We start from the raw sequence: 23,626 nt of genomic DNA, 5'->3' as shown, positions 1-23,626 counted from the left end.
TCCCTTCTCCAGGTGAGCACCCCCAGATCTCCCAGCCTGGCTGCAGAGCAGAGGGGCTCCAGTCCTTGGAGCAGCTCCATGACCTCCTCTGCAGCTGTTCCAGCAGCTCCACGTCCTTCCTGTGCTCCCCAGACCTGGGCCCAGCCCTGCAGGTGAGGTCTCACCTGAGCTGGGCAGGAAGGAAAATCCATGTGCATGGAATACCGACGATACAATGATGATCCAGGTTACTGAAACACCCGGATCAGGATGGGTTCACATGAGGCAGGTGTGTGGGATGCCGAAAAAAAAAGTGAAACCTCTCGGCTGCAGGCTCCATCCAGCCTGGGCTGTAATTTAAAACCAGCTAGGAGCCATCCTAGGTGAGAATCTCTCTATTTTTCCCCCTCTCGTTGGGTAAAGAATTCTGCTCGGGATGCTCCGACCCATTAAGCTAAGCTGTAACTAAGCCAGTCCAACCCCCGTGCGGCCGTTTCCGTGCCAGTCTAAGTCTGCCTCGGTTTATTTTGGCTTAAGGCCGTTCCCAGTCAAACCGCTGTCAGTGCCTGAGCTGTCCCGCTCTCACCAGCCGGGTTTAGCGGCAGGTCCTCATGACTCAGGAGCTTTAAACCCAGCCTAAACCCCACCAGGGGGGTTTGAGGTGCACCCACAGCTCCAGCCGCCCCGATGGGACAGGAAATAGCTGCATTCCCAGCGGGAAGCAGCTGCCGGGAGAAGGGGGGGCAGGTGAGCGCTCACACTCCTGTGTCACTGTCACCCTCGGGGGGCAGAGCCGGGTGGGTGTGAGCCGAGCGTGGGGCTGGCACTGTGGGGATGCGGAGTTTTCCAGTGCAGGGTGAGGAGCTGCCTGCTCCGGAGCAGGAATTCCCCACGGGACCCTCGCCCGTGGGTGCTGAGCAAACCCTCACCCCGCCGCTATAAATCGGGAGGAGCTGGGTAGTGTTGTTCTTACCGGACACAATTAAGGGTTGAAGAAGGGCGGTTCAATTTTGGGGAGGTCCCCGCTGTGACCTGCGGGGCCGCGGGAGCCGGACACGCAGCGGGGGCCCCGCAGCATCCCCGGCGCTGCGGCTGCGGGAGCGATCCCACCGTGGGAATGCGGTGACGGGGAAGGACGCGGGGCACGCCTGGGGGCCGGGGGTGCCAGCGGGACCCCCTCCTCACCCCCGCGGGTCGGGGCGGTGTTGCCCCGGGGGGGGCGAGGGCTGTGGATCCCCCTCCGCGCCCCGCGCCCGCCCCGCACCTCGGCAGCGCCGGGGGCGCCGGAACCGGCGGCCAAAGAAGGGAGCGGAGGCGGGGCCGGATCCAGGCCTTGTATGGCGCTTCCCCTCGGCCGCCCGCCCGCCGCCGCCCCGCTCTCCCCCCCCGTTCCCCCCGCCGCCGCCGCCGCCGCCGCCGCCGCGCTCCCCCCGGGCCGCGCCGGGCCACGGGCGGGGCGGGCGGGGGATGCGCTGAGGGGGGGGGGCTGTGGCTTGGGGGGCGGCGGGAGGGGTGCAAGGTGGGGTGAGAGACGGAAAGAGGGGGTGCAAAACAAGGAGAGTGCCCTGCAAACGATGGGGGTGATAATGGTGCAAGGGATGGGGGGCTCTGTGCAGGGTGGGGGTGCTTCTAAGAAAGGTGGGGGGTTCTGCACAGTTTGGGGGGTTCTGCACAGTTTGGGGGGTTCTGCACAGTTTGGGGGGTTCTGCAGAGGTTGGGGGGTTCTGTGCAAGATGTGGGGGCTCTGCACAGGATGGGGGGCTCTGCACAAGGTAGGGGGGACTTTTAATGCAATGGGGGTCTGTCGATGGAGGGGCACCACTGCAGTGGCTGGGGGCTGCAGTGAATGAGAGGCCCTGGATGTGGGGGGCCCTGAAGTGGATGTGGGGGGCCCTGAAGTGAATATGGGGGGCCCTGAAGTGAATGGTGACCCTGAAGTTGATGGAACACGGGGGCCCCTCCTCCCCCCGCGGTCACAAACAGTCCGAGTCGGGGCTCGCTGCCCCCCAGCCCCAGGAACTCTCCCCCCGCCCTGCGCACCGCAGCACCCCCCGCCCACCCCGTCCCCCGCCCCGAGCGGCTGCCGGCACCGCGCAGCCCGGGCCTGGCTGCACCTCCAGAGCCCCCGGTGTGCCCGTGCCCCCCGTCCCCGCAGTCAGTGCCCGGTCCCCTCCCGCCGCAGCCCTCCCGTAGCCCGGATTTCACTCCCATGGCAAAGCCGGCCCTGCAGGAATTGGGTAAGTGGAGCTATTGCAACACAGCATTTTTCCATACATTTGCTATATAACTCGGAGGGTTTTAAAGATAGCATCAGTTGGCACACTTAGCACGAAACCACCTAATTACTGACGCCTTGGAAGTGCCAAACTTTTAAAGGGGGGAGGTGAGGTTAAAATCACAGGCGACCAACAAGTGTTACCTGTTTTTAAAGTATTCCAAGCGCTGTTCTCCACGGCAGTCGGGACATGGGGAGGGGGTGGCTCGGGGAAGTGCCATTCCCTCTGTCACCGTTGCCACCACACCGAAGGGCTGGAGGCTTCTTAAGCCCCCCCACCCTGACCCTCTCCTTCCTACCAAACTCCACTGCCTGGCGCTGTGGCTTTCCCCGCACAGCTCCCATCCCGTTCCTGCGCCAGCCCCGGCTGCGGGATGGGGTTTGTGGCCGGTCCCGGTCTCCACTGGAGGAAAAAACCTCCCGGTATCAGCCTGGCTCTGAGCAGCCCCGGGGGCGGCCGCAGGGTCAGGCACGGCGGGGGCGGACTGTCCCCGCGCCCCCGCTGCTTCCCGGGAGGAATGATCCGGGCTGGAAGGGCTGGAGCCTGCCCTCCGCAGGGGGCCGGCAACGCTTGGCTCGGGGAGTGCAGCGCAGAGGGGGAGACCCCCGGTCCGGTCACTGTGCCCGGTGCCCTGTGCAGGGTGCCCTGCGCCCAATGCCCAGTGCAGGATGGCTGATGCACGGCCGGTCCCCTGCGCTCGGTGACAAGTGCAGGATGCCCGGTGCCCTGCGCGGGGCTCCCGGTGCCCATTGTCCGGTGCCCGGTGCTCGGGGCAGGATGCCCGGTGCCCCTTTTCCGGCGCAGCGTGCCTGGTACCGGTGCAGGATACCCGCTGCTTGGTGCAGGAAGCCCGGTACCCCTTATCCAGTGCGGGATGCCCAGGTTCCGGTCCCCATTCCCCAGTACAAGATGCCCGGTACCGGGTACCCCTTCCCCGGTGCAGCATGCCTGGTGACCGGTCCCCTTTGCCCGGCGTCTGGCGCCCTGTCCCCCTTGCCCGGTGCATGATGCCCCGTTCCCGGTACCCCTAGCCCGGTATCCGGTGCCCGGTCCCCCTGGGCCTGTGCAGGGTCTCCGGTCCCCCTCTCCCGGTCCCATGTCCCCCGTCCCCGCGCGCGCCGGCCCCGCTTCCTGCTCTCTCCAACGTTCCATTGTGCGGAGCTTCCATTGTGACGTCTCGGCCTCGGCTCGGCTTTGTCTGTCCATATATGGGCAGCTACGTCACGGAGCGCTCCCGCATAAAGGCCCCGCGGAGTCCCCGGCGGAGCAGTCGGGCGGCAGCGAAGGAACCGGCGAGCGGAGCGGGGCCGAGCGCGGGGGGAGCGGGGCCGGGGCTGGGAGCCGGCGAGAGAGACAGAGAGAGAGGAGGGGTTAAATCCTCCCCCCCCACCACCACCCCCCCAGCTTCTACAACCACATCTGCCAGCCAGATCGCCCCCTCCCCCTCGAGGAAACACCACCAAGGGACCCACGGAGGACCGCGCCCCCCCCGCGCCCCCTCCTCCGCGGCCACCCCCAGCCCCCCCCGCCTCCTCCTCCTCCCCCCCGCCGCCCCCGCCCCAACTTTTCTTCTTGCATGATTTCCCTCGCACGGATTTGCTACTCGGATGTTGTTTCCTCGGGAGCTGAGCTCGGAGCCACGTTGAACCAGCCTTTTCCTCCAGTGCTATGACAGGCAAACTACTGGAGAAGCTGCCGGGGACCATGAACACTTTGATGAACCAATTGCCTGACAATCTGTACCCAGAGGAGATCCCCAACTCTTTGAATATCTTCTCCAGCACCAGCGACTCGGTGGCTCACTACAACCAGATGGCTGCAGGTAAAGGGGGGGGGGGGGGGGGGGAAGGAAAATGGGGAAAAGGCAGGAGCGGGGGGGGGGGAGCCGGTGGGGCGAGGAGGAGGATGCTGTGGGTAGGGTGTCATGGAGCCTCGGAGGGAAGGGAAGAGCTGGGGCTGGGGAGCGTCCCCCCCCCCGCACCCACCCACCCCTTTCCTCGCCGTGTCTCCGCGCGATCGCTGCAGGGCTCCGCCGAGCGCTGCCGCCGCCGAGCCGCCGCCGCAGGTACGGGGACGGCGGCCGGGCTCCGTGGGGAGGAGAACCCGGGTGGAAAAGCCGGAGGGGCCGAAGGGACGAGGGGAAGGCCGGGCACCCCCGTGCCGCGCAGGGGCCGTCCGCCCGCGCCGGGATCCGCGCGGGTGCGGAGGCGCCGCGGACGCGCGTGGCCGTGGCAGCCGCCCCCCCACACCCCGCAGCGGCGGCGGCGGCAGCGTGGGCTCCCCGGGACGCGGCGCCGACTTTCCCGGAGCGCAGGGTTGGGGGAAACGGGGGGAGGACAGGAGAGAGGGAGGATCTGGGGGGCACAGGTGAGCGCCGAGGGCGGCGGGGGCGGGTGCTCCCCGCGTGTCCCCGCTCCCACGCGGAGCCCCGCCAGGCTAAACGCTCCCCCCCCCCCCCCCCCCCCTTCCCATCCCCGTGTTTCTCCTCGCCGGGGCTCGGCGCAGGGAAGGCGGCGAGTTGGTAACGGCGTCGGCGGCCGCAGCCCCGGCTCCGCGGAGTGCCCAGCGCTGCCGGGGCTGGACGGGGAGGAAGCCTACCTGTAGCCGCAGGTACCTCCTTCCTCCGGCGGCGCGGCGGTGGGGTGTCCCCCCCACCCACCCCAGGCAGCTCCTCGCGGGGGCGGCGCGGGCGGCCCCGCATCGTCGGGACCCCCGGCAGGCAGCGCCGCATATGCGGGGTGGAAGCAGAGAGGGGAAGGGGACGAGCGGGCCGAGGGGGAACCGGTGCATCTCCGCTCCCCGGAGCATCCCCCGGTGCATCCCCGGTGCTCCCCCCCGGGCCCTCCCGGCTCAACCTGCCCCGCTTCTCTCGCACCTTGCAGATAATGTTATGGACATTGGCTTAGCGAACGAAAAGGCCGGTCAGGAATTGTCCTCCTACTCAGGCACTTTTCAACCCGCCCCGGGCAACAAGACTGTCACCTACCTGGGGAAATTCGCTTTCGACTCGCCCTCCAACTGGTGCCAGGACAACATCATCAGCCTGATGAGCGCCGGCATCCTGGGGGTGCCGCCGTCCTCGGGCGCGCTCACCAGCACGCAGAGCTCGGCGGGCAGCATGGGGCCGCCGCAGGGCGAGGTGGACCAGATGTACCCCGCGCTGCCGCCCTACTCCTCCTGCAGTGACCTCTACCCAGAGCCCGTCTCCTTCCACGACCCCCAGAGCAACCCTGGCCTCACCTACTCCCCCCAGGATTACCAGGCGGCCAAGCCCGCCTTGGACAGCAACCTCTTCCCCATGATCCCAGACTATAACCTCTACCACCACCCCAACGACATGGGCACCATCACGGAGCACAAACCCTTCCAGAGCTTGGACCCCATCCGCGTCAACCCGCCCCCCATAACCCCGCTGGAGACCATCAAGGCCTTCAAGGACAAGCAGATCCACCCGGGTTTCGGCGGGCTGCCCCAGCCGCCCCTCACCCTCAAGCCCATCCGACCCCGCAAGTATCCCAACCGGCCCAGCAAGACGCCGCTCCACGAGCGGCCCCACGCCTGCCCGGCCGAGGGTTGCGACCGCCGCTTCTCCCGCTCCGACGAGCTCACCCGCCACCTCCGCATCCACACGGGCCACAAGCCCTTCCAGTGCCGCATCTGCATGCGGAGCTTCAGCCGCAGCGACCACCTCACCACCCACATCCGCACCCACACCGGTGAGAAGCCCTTCGCCTGCGAGTTCTGCGGCCGCAAGTTCGCCCGCTCCGACGAGCGCAAGCGGCACGCCAAGATCCACCTCAAGCAGAAGGAGAAGAAAGCCGAGAAGGGCTCGGGTGGGCAGCCCCCTGCCGCGCCCCCCGCCGCCACCGCCACCACCTCGCCCCCCGTCGCCCTCGCCCCCGCCGTCACCACGTGCGCTTGAGGGACTGTGGGGGGCGGCGCGGTGGCACCCCTTCTCCTCCCCTTGCTCTCGGCACCGCTCCGGGGGGAACCCCACGGTGTTCAGGATACCGGGGTTGTGCTGCGACGGGTCCGCTCTGCCCGCACTCGGATTGACCGGGTCCAGGCTGCCCGCACCTGGATCCTGCCTGCACTTGGATCGACGGGACCCGCGCTGCCCGCACCCGGATTGCCCGGACTGGCGCTACCCGCGCTGGGATTGCCCGCACCACCTGGATCCCGGCTGCCTGCTCCCGCACCTTCCACATCCCGGCTGCTTCCACCTGCACTGCCCGGGGCCGGGCCGCCCGCACTGCCTGGATCCCGGCTGCCTGCTCCTGCAACTCCCGGATCCCGGCTGCCCACACCCGCAGCACCCGGGGCCGGGCTGCCCGCACCCTCCTTGCCCGGCTCTCCCGGATCCCCTGCTGTCCGCACCCTGTTCCCGGATCCCTGCTCCCGCACCTGGATTAGTAGCACCTCCCGGATCCCGGCTGGATTGCCCCATCCCGGCTCTCCCGGCTCCGACTCTCCCGCACCCCACGGCCCTCACACGGCACCTCCCGGGTCCATCCCGCCCGCACCCGCCCGGCCTGGCTCCGGGCTGCCCGGGCAGCGGATCCCGGGAATAATCCCGGCTGACCTGGATCCCAGGGCTCGGTCCGACCCGCCCGCCCTGCCGGGGCTGGGTGCTCCAGGATCGGGCCCCCCACACACCCACCCCAGTCCAGTCCTGCCCGGCTCCTCTGGGGCTGGGCTCTCCAGGATCCGTCAGGGATGGATGGATGGATGGATGGATGATGGATGGATGGATGGATGGATGGATGGATGGATGGATGGAGGATGGATGGATGGAGGATGGATGGATGGATGGATGGAGGATGGATGGATGGATGGATGGATGGATGGATGGATGGATGGATGGATGGATGGATGGATGGAGCTGATCTGGCTCCTCTCCTCGCCAGGCCTGGAGCCCCCGTTGTCCCCCCCGGCCCCGTGTCCCCCCGTGTCCCCAAGCACTGGCTCCCCGTGTTGGAGGTAAGAGGGCTCAGCTCCCCAAGCCGGGCTGGTGGGGTGGGGGGCGGCTCTGCGGGTCCCCCCAACTCCAGGGGCGGCGGGGAGCGATGTCCCGGCAGCAGCTTTTGGGTTTGTTTTCTTATTTTTGTTTTCTTTTCCTTTTTATTATTTTTTGTTTGTTTGGTTTCAGCAGAAGGGAAATTCCTTACAGAAATACAGGAAAAAAAAAAGCACCCCAGTATTTTGCTGAATACTTTTTATAATGTGAGATATTTTTATTTTATTTTATTTGGTCACTTTAAAACAACCACCCAACTATGGAGGAGAAAAATCAATTAGTCCTCTATTTTATTTTATTTTTTTTTTTTTTCTTTCTCCTTCTGGTATGTGCATGTCATTGCATGACTGCTCTGATTTTTTTCTTCTTTTGTTTTAATAAAACTGTGCTCAGACATTTAAGCTAAACTAAGCAAAAATAATAATGACTTAAAAAGAAAAAAAAATCTTTGTTGCCAAAAGGTCGTGCTATCCAGGTTTGATGTCTGCATGTGAAAAAAAAACCACAAAAAAAACACATTAAAAACGTACAAAAATAAAGAGAAGAGGAAGAATGCAGTCTAATTTATGTGAACTGAAAGGAACAAAAAAAAAAAAACAAAAAAAAAAAACAAACCACAATCAGGTTTAACCACACAAACCTAAGGGAATGATATTTTTTGAAAGACTTTTGTATAAAGTTGAGTACTTAGAGAAAAAAAAAAAAATCATACCAGATGTAATATATTTTGTGGATGTTTTTATTTCTTGGATTTATAGTACCTTATACTAAGGTTAAAAAAAAAAATTATGCTTGATATTGTGAAAAGGTGATAATTTTCACACACATTTCATTTGCTCATTTGTCATGTTGTAATGCAAATATGATAGTTAATGCATACAGCATTTTTAAGGGAAAAAATCAGAAATATTGAACTGATGTATTGTTGTACCATTTGCACTGTGAGCAAATGCTAATGCAGTAAATATATTGTGTTTGCTGACAATCAAAATCTGTAGTAAATATCTTTATTTGCTTAAAATTATCTATATTGGTTTGGAAAGTAAAAGAAAAAAAGGTTTTATGTGTAAGGGGAGTGTAAAAAGGGTTGAAATGTGCAGGGAAGTGGGTGCTGTGTCTATGGGCGACTTTGAAACCTGTCTGTACAGAATTTTTTTTTTTTCCTAGTGCTGTATTTCCTTAAATATTATTTTTTTATATGATTTTTAAAAAAAAAAAAAAAATAACCCACTTTTTTTTCTCAGTCCCCCCCTCCCTCTCCTTCAGTTCTATCCACAGGACGGCACAGCAAGACCCAGCTGGGTGACCCTGAAGGCGACCGGCTCCGTTCTCACGTCCCCCATTTCCTGGGATAGGGAGAACCCAACCGGGACGGGGGGTGGGCCACCCACCCTCTCCCCAAAAATCCGCCACCTCCTCGCTTTGCCCTTGACCTCTCATCCCGTTTTTCCCTGCTCGTGCCGCTGCCGCCTTGACCCCGTCACCATTTTGCCGGCGGTTTCCGCGGCCGCCGGGATAACTTTGGGCCACCAAAGAGGATCGTGCTGCTTCAGCCGGTAATGCCCCCGCGCCCTTCGCCCGCCAAATCGCCTCGGGGGCAGTGCCCGTGGGGGATTTTTTTTTCCCAGCCTGGATCGCTCAGGATAAAAATAACCCGCTGGGTTTCTGCGCTGGCGCTCACACGGGCACGAGGAATGAGTGGGAGAAGGAGTTTTGGAGGCGCGTGGATGTTTGGAGCGGTGGCGTGCGGTGGTTGGATCCTTCCCCAGGGATGGGGATGGAGGACTGAGGCTCCCGCAGCTGGGATTGTGCTGGAGGATCCCAGAGCAGGGCTCTGGGGGCCCCTCGGTCCGCGCGGGTCCAGCTCTGCTGGGGTGGAGCGTGACCGGTTGAGTATCCCACCAAAGTCCTCTTTCCTGAGGCCTTGCTGGCAGTGCCGGTGGCCGCCGTTGGCACCGTGGTCTTTCCTGGTGTTCCCGGGCTGTGAAAGCCTTGGCAATATTGTCAGATTTCCTGATTTTTGATTTGGATCTGCTGCCGGGCCTGGAGAAGCTGCTGCTCCGGCCATTCCAGGGCAGCTCTGCCCATTCCAGGAGGTTTGTTGGGAAGGCTTTAATTTGGGGAAAATCCAGGGGCTGACGGTGACTCAGGGCACAGCTGGCTCAGCCAGGGATGGCCAGTGCTGTTGAGGACTTGGCTTTGGAGCCCACGGGCGCGGCGCCGGCTGGGCCCCGGTGTCTGCGTGGATTCCCGGTGGTTGAGTGCTTGGTGGCCGTGCGAGGCTGGATTGGGATGAGCTGAGATTGTCCTTCCCTCTGTGCTCCGGAGGTCCTGCAGCCATGAGGGGCTGCAGGATGGTTTGGAAGCCCCCACAGTGACCCCGTGTGTGGCTCAGGTGGGCAGGGACCGGAGCCACCACGCACAGAGAGCCACTACGGCCCCCAGTATCACCTGAGGGTGCTCTGGCGGTGCTGGAGGTACCCATCTCAACTGGTGGCTTGTGCTGGAAAACACTGGAGATCCTGGGAATGTGGACAGCAGAGGAGCTGCCCCAGCAAGGAGCCACCCAAGGTTGCACCAAAGCTTTGGGCTCCTTCTGCGGGCGAGGAGGAGGAGGAGGGGAGGAGCCCACCAGGCCCTGGGGACCCGCTCTGCCAGCCGGGCCCGGGCACTGCGCTGGGCAGGACCCCCCTGGCGCGGAGCAGGAAGGTGAGGAGCACCCTTGGGTGGCAAAGCGCGGGGAGTGCGTGCAGCACCTTGCACGAAAAATGTTGGTTGCTACGGAAACACGGCACTTTCCATGCCCGTTCTGGGCTATCTGTGTTCTGGGGAGGAGGGAAGGGCTTCCAGTCACGTACCAGCTCCACAGAACTTGCTGCTTTTCCCTCCTCAACGGGAGCACCGGGGTCCTGAGGAGGCCACCAACACCTCGCTCCTCCCTGCTGAGGGTCTTCGGGGTTTTGCAGGATGTGGTTGGATCCAAGAGCTCTCCACGGGATGGGACTTCCTGCTCAGGAGGAGCATCAAGAGCTGAGACCCCGTCCTTGGGCTCGGGAGCGATGAGGATCCACAGCCAGAAGCTCCTGGTTTGCAGCTGGAGTACAGATGTTGGTGGGATCCCTCCCTGATCTTCTCACCTCTGGCTCAGCTTCTGGCACTGCCTGGCAGGAGACATCGTCCACAGAAGGCCTGGATGGTTCTGGGTGGCCTGACCCTCATCTCCCACCCTGTGGGACTGTGCCAATCCATCCCCACCCCTGGATGAGCGTTCTGGAGGAAGGGGCCGGACTCATCCTCCCGGCACGTGCCCGGGACAGGGGGACAAACAGCAGAGCCTCCAAGGAAGACGCTCCCTGAGTCCTGTGGCCATCAGGATGGCAGATCCAGGCTCGTCCCCGCTCTGTTTTGTCCCACCCCCTGCACCCCGAGGTGACAGTGTGGGGCAACACGGTGGGGCCAGGGCCAGGAGCAGCAGCAGCAGCCGGCTAAACCTTCCTGGTCCCAGCCTTCCTCTTCCTCCTCACCCTGCCCGCACCTGGATGGGGATGTGAGGGACCCTCCTGGCTGCCTCACCTTGGGGTTTGCTCTGACACCCACCAGCACCCCAAAATCGATCCCTTTCCCTCAGGCCACCTTGCAACCTCCCCTTTCCACCCATCCCAGCACAATATGGGACAACTGGTGGGGATTGCAATCCTCCCCAGTGGTGCCCCCCGCCCCGGATCTGCCTCCCCTGCTCCTTTTGGGCTAATCCCTGTCCTCAGCGGTGTCGGTAACACCTTCCCAGTTTAGCATCATCCTCCCTGGCTGTAATTACCGCGCTGTTTACCTCCACCTGCTAATTGATAAAGCCACCCCTGGCGCCCGGCCCGAGCCTCCGCCCCGTGCGCTGGCATGTGGCTGGTGGCACCAGCCCGGTGGCACCAAGCCCGTTCCCACCCCCAGGATGTCATCCTGGGCTGATAACAGCGGCTCCAAGGGCACCCAAATCTTGGGGGGGGACTCTGCTGCATCCTGGGGTCATGGATGGTGGTGGCTGATAGGTCAGTGCTGAGGACAAGGTGGGGTTTTGGTCACCAAAATTACTTCGCTGTCCCTCTCACCCCCGTCCAGACTCCTCAAGGTGGATTTGGGGGGTTTCTCCCCAAAATTGCGTGTTCCTGCTCTTCCAAAGGTGACGCATATGCCTTGGATTTCCTTGACTGGGGCAGTCCTGCTCCTCCCGCTGCTCTGGCCCACTCCAGAGTATCCCTGGGGAACCCCTGCCCACGCCCATCCCGGGATGCTCCCGGGAATCCCTTCCTTGTGCCCGCGCCCACCCCAGGGACTAACGCTGGGCATCCCCTCTCCGTGCCCTCATCCAGCTCAGGATGTTCCCAGGCAATTCCTTCTCCTTGCCCACCCCAGGGATGCTCCTGAGCATCCCCTCCCTGTGTCACCTGCTCGGGGGTGCTCCTGGGCACTCCATGCTCCTGCCCTCACCCACTTTTGGGATGACCCAGGCAATTCCTTCTCTTCGCCCATCCCAGGGGTGATCCAGGCAATTCCTTCTCCTTGCCCACCCCGGGGACTCTCCACAGCTCCCAGCGGTTTAACTCCACTCCCTCCCTCCCCATTTCCAGATTTTCACGGAAATCGGACGAATTTCAGGCTCTTCTCCCCGCGCGCCTTGCCCGTGACGTCACGCTCCTCCCGCCCTGTGACGTCACGCCCCCCGCGTGGCGTCACTGCGGCGCGCGGCCCCAGGGGGGTGTGAGCGGTCCCGGAAGGGGCGGGGCCAAAAGCGGCGGCACTTCCGGGAGCGGCGCGGGGCGGAGGGGGAAGATGAGCTGGTGAGTGCGGGGGGATCCCCGGGGCACCGGGAGCACCGGGACAGGCCGGAGGAACCGGCACCGGGAGCGGAGGGAGGCGGGGGAACCGGAGCCGCTGGCACCGGCCCGCCCGGTCCCGGCTCCTCGGCTTGGACACTGCGGTTGAGGAGGAGCCGGGGATGGCCCCGGAGCGGGCCCCGGTGCTGAGCGGCCTTGGCCCGGTGGGAGCCCCGGTGGAGGCCCTGGAGCGGAGCCGGTGCTGCCGGGGCTTGTCCCGGTGCAGGCCCTGAGTGCGGCCCCGCTGGGGTTTACAGTGCTGGCCTGGCTTGTCCCGGTGCTGGCCCCGAGTGGCTCCCGGTGCTGGGCCTGGAGGGCCCCCGGTGCTGCCCTGGGGCGGAGCCGGTGCTGGTCAGGCTTGTCCCGGTGCTGGCTCTGGAGTGGAGCCAGGGCTGGCCAGGTCTGTCCTGGTGCTGTCCCCGGTGGGGTCCCCAGTGCTGGCCAGGGATGGTCTCGGTGCTGGGTCTGGAGCTGGCCTGGAGAGGACCCTGGTGCTGGCACGGCTTGGCCTGGTAGAGACCCTGGGACTGGTCCTGGTGGGGTTCCCAGTGCTGTCCCATTCCTGGCCTGGTTTGTCCCAGTCCTGGCCGGGTTTGTCCCATTGCTGGCCGGGTTTGTCCCAGTCCTGGCCGGGTTTGTCCCATTCCTGGCTGGGTTTGTCCCAGTCCTGGCCGGGTTTGTCCCAGTCCTGGCCGGGTTTGTCCCAGTCCTGGCCGGGTTTGTCCCAGTCCTGGCCGGGTTTGTCCCAGTCCTGGCCGGGTTTGTCCCATTCCTGTCCGGGTTTGTCCCAGTCCTGGCCGGGTTTGTCCCATTCCTGGCCAGGTTTGTCCCATTCCTGGCCGGGTTTGTCCCATTCCTGGCCAGGTTTGTCCCATTCCTGTCCGGGTTTGTCCCAGTCCTGGCCTGGTTTGTCCCAGTCCTGGCCGGGTTTGTCCCAGTCCTGGCCAGGTTTGTCCCTGCTGTCTCTGTAGTCACCCACACAGGTGTGCACCCCTCACACTCCTCACCTGTGCCCCCCACAGCACCCCCTGACCCCTTCCCACCCTCCCCCTCCTCTCTGCCCCCTGCCCAGGTGCTGCTGCAGGTACATGGAGGGTCCCCATTGGCTCTGAAATGCTGTAAAACCGCCTTCAACTCCATAAAAGTAAAGCTTTTTCATTTCAAAAAGAGGAAAGAATTCCCTTGTGTTTGAAACAAACTGGTGAGGGCTCAGTTTGGACACACTGGTTCCTTTGGTGCTTATTTAATTGAATTGTGTTAGAAATTAATAATATTAGAAATTAATCTGGATTGCTGTGTGTGATTTCTCATCCTGGGTAGTCCTGAAGATCCAGTGCTGTTGTGAGAGGTAAAGGATGGGGTGGATCAAGACATAAAAAGGCTTTTCCTTGCCTGGAAGGTTGAGTTCCATAGTGACAATGGAAAATTTTTTGGGTTGGGAGCTGTGGAAGTTGTGGTTTGGAAATGTACTGCAAGAACATAATCAGGCACACACAGGTACTGATTAAAATTGGGCATTTGGGCTAAAAATACACATTTGTCCACTGGAATCACTCTGGTTTTGCTTTGCTCATCTCAGAACAGCAACAATTACGGACAGTACTGGCTAACGAGGACTTGGAGCCCCTTTTTTCCCAGGGAATCTGAGGGAAGGGACTCTGGAAGGGACTCTGTAGTCCAGGAAGAGCTTCAGACTCAAAATGTAAGGAATAAATAATCCCTTCACGTGTTGGATGAGGAATAATTTGGGTGCAGGGTATCCACACTTCCACTTGCACTTCCCAGTGTCCATCCGGGCCCGGGGACTGTCACTTGTCACCACAAATGACTTTTTCTGGGAGACCTTTCTCTGGGAGATCGGGTGTTTTTGCCTCTTTCTGGGGAGGAATCTGAGGTCCTTGCCCGGCGAGCGGGGGGGAACTGGGGACTCCAGGGAATTCTGAGTCTCCTCTTTCTTCTCTGGCCGCGTCACCCTCTGGGGCGCGGCGGCCGCGCTGACGCACGAGGGGCTCGGAGCCCGCGGGGTTCCAGCGCCGTGGCAGCCGCACAATCGCCCTCAGTCCGGCTCTGGACCGTGCACCCTCCCGGCCGCTCCTTCCCGGAGCTGCCCTCCCGGGATGAATCGGGCCATTCACGGGGGCCGGGGGTCAGGGCCCGCTGTGACGTCCGCAGTGGCGCTGACACACGTCGGGGTCGTGCCCCGCTGCTGAAATGTCACAGTGAGGCACGTCCGGCCCCGCTGCTGCTGCTCTGCCATCGTTCCAGAGCAGCAGAGATTTGTTCCAGTCCTGGCTGTTTTGGGAAGTGTGAAAAACGAGGTTCATGTATTTTTTATAGCATTTAAAAGTTTAATAGGAAGACAATTAGGAGATAAAAATAAAGTATACAGATACAGCCAGGTGTCTCTGCATTCACCTTACTAACAAAGGATTGTCCCTTAAAAACAGAACCCTACTACATATCCATAAGTTCTCATACATATTCAGACATTCTTCTTAGGGTTTTTGATGTTCCTCTATTTAGTTTTTCCTTGCCCCCTTCCCAATAGATCAATCTTCTTAGCGCCACTAGGTTTTATGTCCTCCAATAACGGGTGCCATAAATTTTTCCTTTGGAGGGCTTGGAGGACGGCTTGTCTTCATCTGGACAAGATAATCTTAGGATGCAGGGGGGTCTCCGACTATCTGTTTTAGTCTCTGGGTTATACAAACAAAAGTAGTTTGTACTTTAATATCATGTTATAGCCTAACATATGTATGCATTATACCACTATTTCTAAGTTCCATCAATAACAGAAATAAAGGAAACTATATTAATACAACAAAATTTTCTAACCTTATACATATAGCATTCATTATAATATTTGCAAAAAGCTAATATTATGGTATGTATTTCTAACAGGAAGCAGGGATTTCGCTCAGCTTTCATGTGCGTCTCTCTGGCATTGGGCACTGCTAGTCCTGGATTGATCCCTCTTTTTCCAGCGCTTGGCTGCTGCAGCTGAGGAAGAGGATGGAGCTTAGTCCTCAGCTTTGTCTTGCAGAGCTGGGAAGTGGCACAAACTGCCACCATTTTGGCTCCTGGGCACTCACATCCTTAATTTTTTTTGTAAGGGAAATCCCCAGAGATTTAAGGGCTGATGATTTGTTGAGTTGTGTGGGGTTAATCCTGGGCCATCCCTCTCTCCTTGTGAGCTCTTTGTGCTGCATGAGGGCTGGGAATTCTCCCAGGGACACAGGGATCACTCCCAGGAACACAACGATGACCCTTGTACAGACACAGGAAAACTGTTCCAGTGGGCTCCTGCTGGTGACAGAGCCTGGATTAAACTCCCAAATTCCCAATTCCCACAGCCAGGCACTGAGGCAGCTCTGCCTTTCTAGGCTGAGCTTTATTTGAAGCAGGAATAGGCTCATTTTGGGACACAGCCTTGCATGGACAGCTGGGATGTTTTCAGCCGAGCTCCCTGGCTTCCTTTAGGCTTTGGATTGGGATCTCTTGGAGCATTCTCATCCTCCTCTTCCTCATGTACAATCCAGTGATTCCCTTGACCATCATTTCTTCTAAAAATAAAGGGAGTGGAGTGCTGGATTTCACTGTATCATCCCCTTAGCACTCCAAGTGCCTAATTTTTGACTTTATAAAGTGTTTTTTAAAGTTCCTGGAGCCGCATCAAACCAAACCTCATAACCAGATTCCCAAAAATCCCCTGCTCCAGTTTCCCACACCCCCCCCACCAGGAGAATTCCCACAGGGAAAAGGGGATTTTCAGCAGCGTGCCAGCTCCATTTCGGAGCACTGCCTCCCAGCACCGCTGCAACAGCTGGGATTTACTGGGAGGAGAAAATAAGGGAAGCAAATGTTGACGGGGAGTGCGAAGCTCGTGGTACTCAGGGCAGGGCTGGGGGACCATATTGGCTTTTGGCACGGAGCTCTCCAAGTGGGCTCTGGAGCTGGCATCCATGGGAAGGCAGAGTGGGAACGGGTGGTTGTGCAATGTTCGACTCCGTCAGAGTGGCTGGGAGTGATTTCTGGAATATTTGAGGGTGGAGGTGAGGAGGAGCCACCTGTCTCTCCCAGAGGATTGGAGACTGGGTGGGTTTGCACAGCCTCAAAGTGGGGTTGGTTATTCCCGGTATTTTCCGTGTTACGGATTTGCAGAGGTTGTTGATTATTCCGGGTGTTTTCCATGTTATGGATTTGCACAGGTTGTTGGTTATTCCCGGTGTTTTCCATGTTATGGATTTGCACAGGTTGTTGGTTATTCCTGGTGTTGTTTATTCCCAGTGTTTTCTTTCTTATGGATTTGCACAGGTTGTTGGTTATTCCCGGTGTTTTCCATGTTATGGATTTGCACAGGTTGTTGGTTATTCCCAGTGTTTTGGTTATTCCTGGTGTTGGTTATTCCCAGTGTTTTCCCTGTTATGGATTTGCACAGGTTGTTGGTTATTCCCGGTATTTTCCATGTTATGGATTTGCACAGGTTGTTGGTTATTCCCGGTGTTTTGGTTATTCCCAGTGTTTTGGTTATTCCCAGTGTTTTCTTTCTTATGGATTTGCACAGGTTGTTGGTTATTCCCGGTGTTTTCCATGTTATGGATTTGCACAGGTTGTTGGTTATTCCCAGTGTTTTGGTTATTCCTGGTGTTGGTTATTCCTGGTATTTTCCATGTTACGGATTTTCACAGGTTGTTGGTTATTCCTGGTGTTTTGGTTATTCCCAGTGTTTTCCCTGTTATGGATTTGCGCAGGTTGTTGGTTATTCCCGATATTTTCCATGTTACGGATTTGCACAGGTTGTTGGTTATTCCCAGTGTTTTCTGTGTTATGGATTTGCACAGGTTGTTGGTTATTCCCGGTGTTTTGGTTATTCCTGGTGTTGTTTATTCCCAGTGTTTTCCTTCTTATGGATTTGCACAGGTTGTTGGTTATTCCCGGTGTTTTTGTTATTCCCGGTGTTTTGGTTATTCCCGGTGTTGTTTATTCCCGGTATTTTCCATGGTTTGGAGCCATGGCTGGGCTGGGCAGGTGGCTGCAAACCCAGCCCCAGGCGCTGTTTTCTCCCCTCTGAATCAATATTGATGTTTTTTGGAGCCCGACGTGGCCGATGGCAACGCTCCCCCATCCCTGCAGGTTTCAGTGATACTGGGATCGGGAGATGAGCACGGGATAAAATTAACTGGGATGAAGCAAGTGGATACCAGAGCGGTGAGTGAGGCTCCTGAACACCTCCCTGTCACCTGGAGCTCCTGCGCCAGCTGCTTTGCACATCCCAAAGTTTTTATCATGGTGAAACTGGAGCGCCAGCTGAGCATCTCCCGGGGTGGAGCAGCACCTCCCCTGCCACCATCACAGGCCTCCGAGTGGTTATTCCATAATTGTTCATTTTTCCACCTGTTTTGTCCAGGTAGCTCCAACCCAGTGCTCCGGTTGAGCCACAACCGTGTTTCACAACCGTGCTTAAAATGGATATTTTTGTAGCATAGTCAGGGCCTAAAACAGCCCTGCAAAATTCTGCTCGCCCACGCGCCTGGCGTGAGTAATTTTCTTTTGATGGGTGAGTAAAATATCATTATTTTTTTCATGCTCCTCTTGGAATGGGTGGGAGAGAGGATTCTGACATTATTTTTGATTTGCTTAGCACTGACACCGCGCCTGGCTCCGTGCAGGATGCAGAGGGCCCCGCTCCCAGGAGCTCATCCCTTTGCTGCCAAACTTCAGGAAGGTGCCTTGTTTTCCCTGGCCTGACCTAAAATCCAGAAAATCGATGTTTACACCTCTTTTTTTTCCTCTTTTTACACCTCTCTTTCCCTTCTCCCCCGCTGCAGCGGCTCACCCTGACATCCCTGCGTGGCTTAAAGCCTCCAGATTTCCAGGGATGGGGTTGAAATCCAGGTGGGAGCGCTCACCTGCGGGATGGGCGCGTTCATTCCCGAGGGATCCCATCCCCACATCCCTCCCATCCCCACCCCATGACCTCCTCTCTCATCTCCACGAGGAGAGCACCCAAACGGGGATTTGGCGCAGAGTCTCCCTCGACAGAAGCTGTTTGTGATCCGTTGGAATAAATTTTTTTTTCCTTTTTTTTTTTTTTATCCTTTTTTTTTGCCTCCGCGCTGTGTTTGGAGCGGTTGCCATGAGTTCCTGGGAGGGGGGAGCGGGGTGGGACGGTGCCTGCGGTTTCCATGGACACGCCGGGAGCACAGCGAGGAGGCATCCGGGAGATTCGTGCCTAACCTGAGCCTGCCCTCCTGCCTGGCTCACCTGGGATCCTCTCCTGGCCGGGGATTTTGCACCTTTGGGTGTTTTTAGGGAGCCCAAGGGATGCCCAGGTTTCCAAGATTTTGGCGTGCAGTATTCCCTGTCCTTGTGCAGGCTGGGATGAGGCTCGGAAATGCTGCTCAGCAAAGGCCTCTCAGCTTCCTTTGAACTTCCTGGCTTTCCCCTGTCATGGAAAAGTCCTTCCCTGACACCTCCATCCCTCAGGGAAGCTTTACCCAAGCGGAGAGGGAGGAGAAGCTCAACTGAGTTCACTCCGTAGCGGAGTGGGAAAGGGAAAGTTCACATCCTTCCTCGAGTGCTCCCGACCTTCCTGTTGGGGTTTGCAGGAACGCTTTGATCCCTCTGGAATAGCAGCTGATCCCACCACCAGGCAGCTTTTCTGGATGCAGCTACACCTTGAGCTGAATCCATTCCCAACCCAGGAGCTTCCAAAGGGAAAGGCTCAGGGAGGGACCCAATTTCTGCTGTAGCTTTGGGCCGATTTTTGTCTGCACAGAGGATCAGGTGTAAAGGGGTGGGTTTGTAGAATCCCTCATCATCCCACATGCCAAAATCCTTGGGAAAACCAGGCTTGGAGGGTCGGGGTCACCCTGGCAGCGCGGGAGGCTGGGTGTCATCCTCCTGCCTGCAGGCACAGAGAGGTTTCTTTCCGGTGAAGGAATTGAGATTTTTGGTGGAAATTCAAAGAGTGAGAAGCTCTGGCGGGGATCCAGGCTATGCTGGCGCTTGGGGTTTCAATGAGAGAGAGAGAGAGAGAGAGAGAGAGAGAAAGGAAAAAAAAAAATCCCTGAAACTTTCCACGGGAAGCGGGCACTTCCCACAAAACATGGCTTTAGTCGGTGGTCTGGCAGTGGTACCAGTAAAAACCAGTTTTGGCCACTAGTTCATACCAAAGTGGGACCTGTGGGTCCCCTGCAAATGCCACTTGTGCCCACCTGGAGCAGGAATATTGAATTCAGAGGTTCAGTGTGACTTTTCCCAAATTAATTAACATCCAAACTGCCCTGGCCTCTGCTGTCCCTGTCCCTGCTTGTCCATCTGTCTGTCCATCCTTCTTCCCTTCCTTCCCAATCCCTGCCTGGCAGCTCAGCATCCCCAGGGGCAGCATTTTACCAGCTGTGGGTGAAAATGTTTGGTGTTTATCCCTTGTTTCTCTGCCAAGGGTCTTCTGGGGCCTGATTAGGGGCAGCAAAGCCATGTTCAGCTGGAATGAGCTGGGGAAAAGCATCTCATCCCACAGGGAATTTATCCCCTGAGTGTGCTCTGAACTCTATCCCAGCTCCCCACAGCCAGGGGTGATGCTAAGGTTTGATGTCCACCCTAGGAAAGGACATTTCTTCCCTAATTTAGCAAGGATTGAGTGATTCCTGCTGGCAATTCCCGCGTGCCTCCGTTCCAGGGGACTGGCGGGGAGTGGGAGGGGGAGCTCCATGTTTTAAGCAGCAGCTCCCTGCAGACCTCATCGAGCTGTATCCCCCCCCTGCCTGGGAGGTTTGTTTCCAACTCTCCTGTGCATCCAGAGGAGAATTAACTGCTTTGGTGGTGTGTGGCCCTGCGTTTGCACATGGAAAAGCCAAGTAAATAGATGAGATTGCTGGGGAAACTTCAGAGAAAATCAGCCACAGCTTCTCCCACCTTCCCCTCCCTGGGGTTCCTGAGCATCCCCGAGTAGAGCTCGCAGGATTCTCTCCACCCACACTTTTTTCCTTACTTTAAGCTCTTCCCACCCTCTCTCTGCAGTGCTTCACCCTCCTCTCTCCCCACTGAACCCTGCTGCTTTCCCAAACTCCAGGTGCCCTCGCGGGGAGGGGGATCCGAGGGGCCGGGATGCTCCCCCAGCCCCGCGGGGTGGGAACGGCTCCGGCTGTGACTCAGCGCGCTCGGCTCTTCAGGAACGGGATTTCAAGGGATTTCACACCCCAAACACAACCCCAGCTTTCTCTCGCTCAGCAGAAACGAGACATCAGAAAAAGGAAAAAAAAAAAAAAAAGAGAGAAAGCACCGATTCTGGTTTTTCTTTGGTGTTTATTTGGCTCAGTTTTGAAGGTACCAGTGAGATCTGGGCCACGCTGGGAATTCATGGCAGTGATGGATACGGATCCACTTCCCCCCCCCCGAGTTTATTTCTGTTATCCCCATCATGCATTTTATAATCAGGAAAAAAAAAAACCTCTTAATTTTGAAGCAAATGGTTGTGATGGTGCTGTGGTAGCTGCACTTTGTCCCCCCACAATTTTGCAGGCAGGGGCACAACTCCCAAAGGGACGAAAATTCGGTGCCAGCAGCAGTTTTGAGGCGTGGGGTGAATCCATTTGGTTTAAAAGCTCCAATAAAATCCATACCTTTCATCTTTTTTTTTTCTTCTTTCTTTCCTGCTCATCCATCTTCTCCCCCCCCTACCCTCCCAGAGAATCATATTAAAAGGCAGTGATTTAGAAACCAGGAAAATTATGTAAAATTGTAAAATAGAACAAAAAAAAACCCCAATAATTGAGGAACAGACCTGACTTGCACAGGGTTATTTTTTAGAGATTTTACTGAGACAGACATAATTACCAAGTGGCATCACGATGCTGATAGAGATATTTACTGCTGCACGGGGGATTTGCAGCGCTCCACTGACTTCCCTTTGTTTCTGGGTGAAAAAAAAGGATTTTTGGGGTTGCTTGCAACCCTTGTGGGGTGAGGATGGGGAATGGGATGGGACAGGACCCCCCTGTGCTCCCTCTGCCTTCCCTTCCCAGCTCTGATACCAAACCAAAGCTTTTCATTGCTTTTCCTACCCCACATCCCTCTTGTTGCCAGAACTCCCTGGATTTAACCATTTTTCCAGTGGACAATGTCGGTTTGGGATGCTCTCTGTACCCCCCCAGGGGGGCAGGTTGTGCACAGGTAATGCTTTAATCACCTTTTTAATTATCCTTTCCCACTAGGAACCAGCCTGGCTCCAGCTCCCTGCTTGTTCCCGCCCTGACAGAGAGTGGCAAACTGGTTTTAACTGGGATAACACTCCCCTGAGTAGAATCCTCACTTTTTTTTATCCTTTCACCACCAAGCTGATGCCATCACTTCCAAAAACATCAAGTGACAGCACCTGGCTGCGGATGGCAGGCGGGAGGTGCCTCATTTTTGGTTTATATTTGACCCATGGAGGAAAACAGAAAGGAAAAAAAAAATCCATATATTTTTGTTTTCTTCCTGTAAGGCACCACACCCCCAGTTATTGACAGGGAAATTATACAGCAGAGTGGTGTTTGTTTATAAAAGAATGGTGATTCACACTGCCACAGGAGCTGGAAAGGGTTAAACCCAAAATTACACCAGTCCCGGCGGAGAACCATAAACAGGAAGTTCTCCTTAAAAAAAAATTTAAATTTAAACCTGGTGACTCAGGTTGGCTCCAGAGCTGTTCAGGGAGGGTCACAGGGGGTACAGCCCTGGATTATTCCCGGTGGGTAATTACAGTGTTGGTTTGAAAACAACGGGAAAAGTGGGAAGAGCGAGGTTTGGAGTTTGGATAATCCAGGTTTTTTGCTTCATCCTGCCCGTTGTTCCATTGCATACTCTTTCTCCTGTTGCACAGAGTTGGATTTTACAGCAGGTTACACAGATAAAAATATTTCCTGGGGGTCCAGCAGTGCTGGGGACTTGGAATTGGAGCTGGTGGGAAGCAAATGGAAAACCAGCAGTGGGAAAAGCCAGACTGGGAGGCAGCAGGACCAACGGCCAACACAGTCCCAAAATCCATGTTTTTATCTCAAGTTTCATGTAGCAGCAGGAGAATTTGAGCTGGTCCAGTCCAAATTCTCAGAAGGGGACTCAGATGCTTTCCCAGAAGCTCCTGGTGCAGATTTGGGATGGGATGGAATGGGATGAAGCTGAGCTGTAGGTGAAACATCTCTGGCAAAAACCACTTTAATGTCATTATGACCTCAATTTTTCCCATTTATTTAAAGCATCACAACCCAGAAAACATTGGGACATTTTAGCTGAGATGCTTTAACCAAGCAGCACCTCTTTAACTTAATTAAATCCATTGACAACAGCAGTGGAATTCCTGGATTTTCATTATACTGATAGGTGAAAGAAATCCAATTATTTTCAGGCTGCCTGCGTGGCTGCTCTCAGCTGACCCAGCCACCCTTACATATGTTGTGTAATTTATTTAGAGTACTCTTCACATTCAGGTAACCCAGATTTTCCTGGGAATTAGGGATTTTAAGAATGAAGGCTGTGCTGGCAGGTGAGCCGCTCCTCCAGCTGTTGCAGCAGAGGAATCCTTTGAAGCAGCTCACAGCTCCAGACACCGGGTTGTTACTTTTTTTAATATCCTCTTTCCAAATATTTACAGGCTTTGGTGTTTTTTTTTTTATTTATTTTATCCTTCCCAGCAGGTTTGGTTTTAAACAGAGTGGGTTCTTCAGCTGCTCGTGGAACATCCTTGCCTTGATTTGGGGTGGAGAGAGGATGTGTGGGGCTGACCTCAGGGGTGGCACTTTGGAGAATCAAAGGGACCCACAAGGACCATCCAGTCCAGCTCCAGGCCCTGTGCAGGCACCCCAAAATCCCTGGGAGTGTTGTCCAAAGGCTCCTGGAGCTCTGGCAGCCTCTGGCTGTGCCCATTCCCTGGGGAGCTGTCCCAGGGCTTGCTCCAGCCGGTCCCTGGGTCCTGTCACTGTCACAGAGCAGAGATTGGCGCTGCCCCTCGGGAGGAAGTTGTGGAATGCTGAGAAGCCTCCCCACAATCTCTCCCACCCTTTCCATCTCCAGGAGCTGCATTGTGCCTGGAATGAGGGGCTGCAACCCCGGGACAACCCCTGCTGCCCCCAAACCCACCCGCAGCACCGGGCCCAGCATTGTTGCCGCTCACACATTCCCTTCTCCTCTCTCTTTTCCAGGATCCCGTTCAAGATCGGGCAGCCCAAGAAACAGATTGTACCCAAGACAGTGAGTAAACCAGTTCCCCCTTTTTAGCTCCAGCCTTGGATCATGTGGCTGATGAGTCAAGCCGGCACTTTGACTCGTCCCATTTTGCAGCGTGTGGGAGGGAGCTGGAGCAGCAGAACCTGTTGCCGCGTGTGACCAGCACTCGGCTCCTCGTGCGAGGAGCGAGGGGGAGCCCCATCCAGGGAGAATATTTTGGTTTGGGATCTGTTGAAATCATAATTTTTAATTTATTTTTTTTTTTGGGAGGGGTGTGTGTG

At 57.1% G+C, this 23,626-nt stretch overlaps 2 protein-coding genes and 1 long non-coding RNA gene across 4 annotated transcripts in view; all 3 read left to right on the top strand.

The window, feature by feature from the left end:
• The first annotated feature begins 3,826 nt into the window (after positions 1 to 3,826).
• Positions 3,827 to 6,188, top strand: EGR3 (early growth response 3). 2 transcript variants are annotated; one of them, XM_058859136.1, is made up of 2 exons: positions 3,827 to 4,077; positions 5,138 to 6,188. In XM_058859136.1, the coding sequence occupies exons 1-2, from the start codon at positions 3,924 to 3,926 to the stop codon at positions 6,175 to 6,177; spliced, it is 1,194 nt and encodes a 397-aa protein (XP_058715119.1). In that variant the 5' UTR covers positions 3,827 to 3,923; the 3' UTR covers positions 6,178 to 6,188. The 2 variants fall into 2 exon arrangements, with proteins under 2 accessions (XP_058715119.1, XP_058715120.1); XM_058859137.1 differs by lacking the exon at positions 3,827 to 4,077 and adding an exon at positions 4,773 to 4,865.
• Positions 6,189 to 12,030: 5,842 nt separating this feature from the next.
• Positions 12,031 to 23,626, top strand: part of BIN3 (bridging integrator 3) — a 41,522-nt gene continuing 29,926 nt past the window's right edge. The window contains exons 1-2 of the mRNA XM_058859151.1: positions 12,031 to 12,104; positions 23,321 to 23,369. Of these exons, the coding sequence (XP_058715134.1) occupies positions 12,097 to 12,104; positions 23,321 to 23,369 (57 nt within the window). The 5' untranslated portion in view covers positions 12,031 to 12,096. The remainder of the gene's footprint in view (positions 12,105 to 23,320; positions 23,370 to 23,626) is intronic.
• On the top strand, positions 17,085 to 18,185 carry LOC131589555 (uncharacterized). Its single transcript, XR_009279776.1, has 3 exons — positions 17,085 to 17,348; positions 17,548 to 17,697; positions 17,782 to 18,185. It is a non-coding gene; the product is annotated as an uncharacterized LOC131589555 (long non-coding RNA).

Source organism: Poecile atricapillus, chromosome 29, assembly GCF_030490865.1.
Source record: "Poecile atricapillus isolate bPoeAtr1 chromosome 29, bPoeAtr1.hap1, whole genome shotgun sequence".
NCBI classification, from domain to species: Eukaryota; Metazoa; Chordata; class Aves; order Passeriformes; family Paridae; genus Poecile; species Poecile atricapillus.
The sequence above is the reverse complement of the archived record's forward strand: the minus strand, read 5'-3'. Positions and strand labels throughout refer to the sequence as shown.

Coding starts and splice junctions, on each gene's coding strand:
- EGR3 (XM_058859136.1), top strand. CDS start 3,924: ATGACAGGCAAACTACTGGAGAAGCTGCCGGGGACCATGAACACTTTG. Junction 4,078..5,137: donor CTACAACCAGATGGCTGCAG/GTAAAGGGGGGG, acceptor CGCACCTTGCAG/ATAATGTTATGGACATTGGC.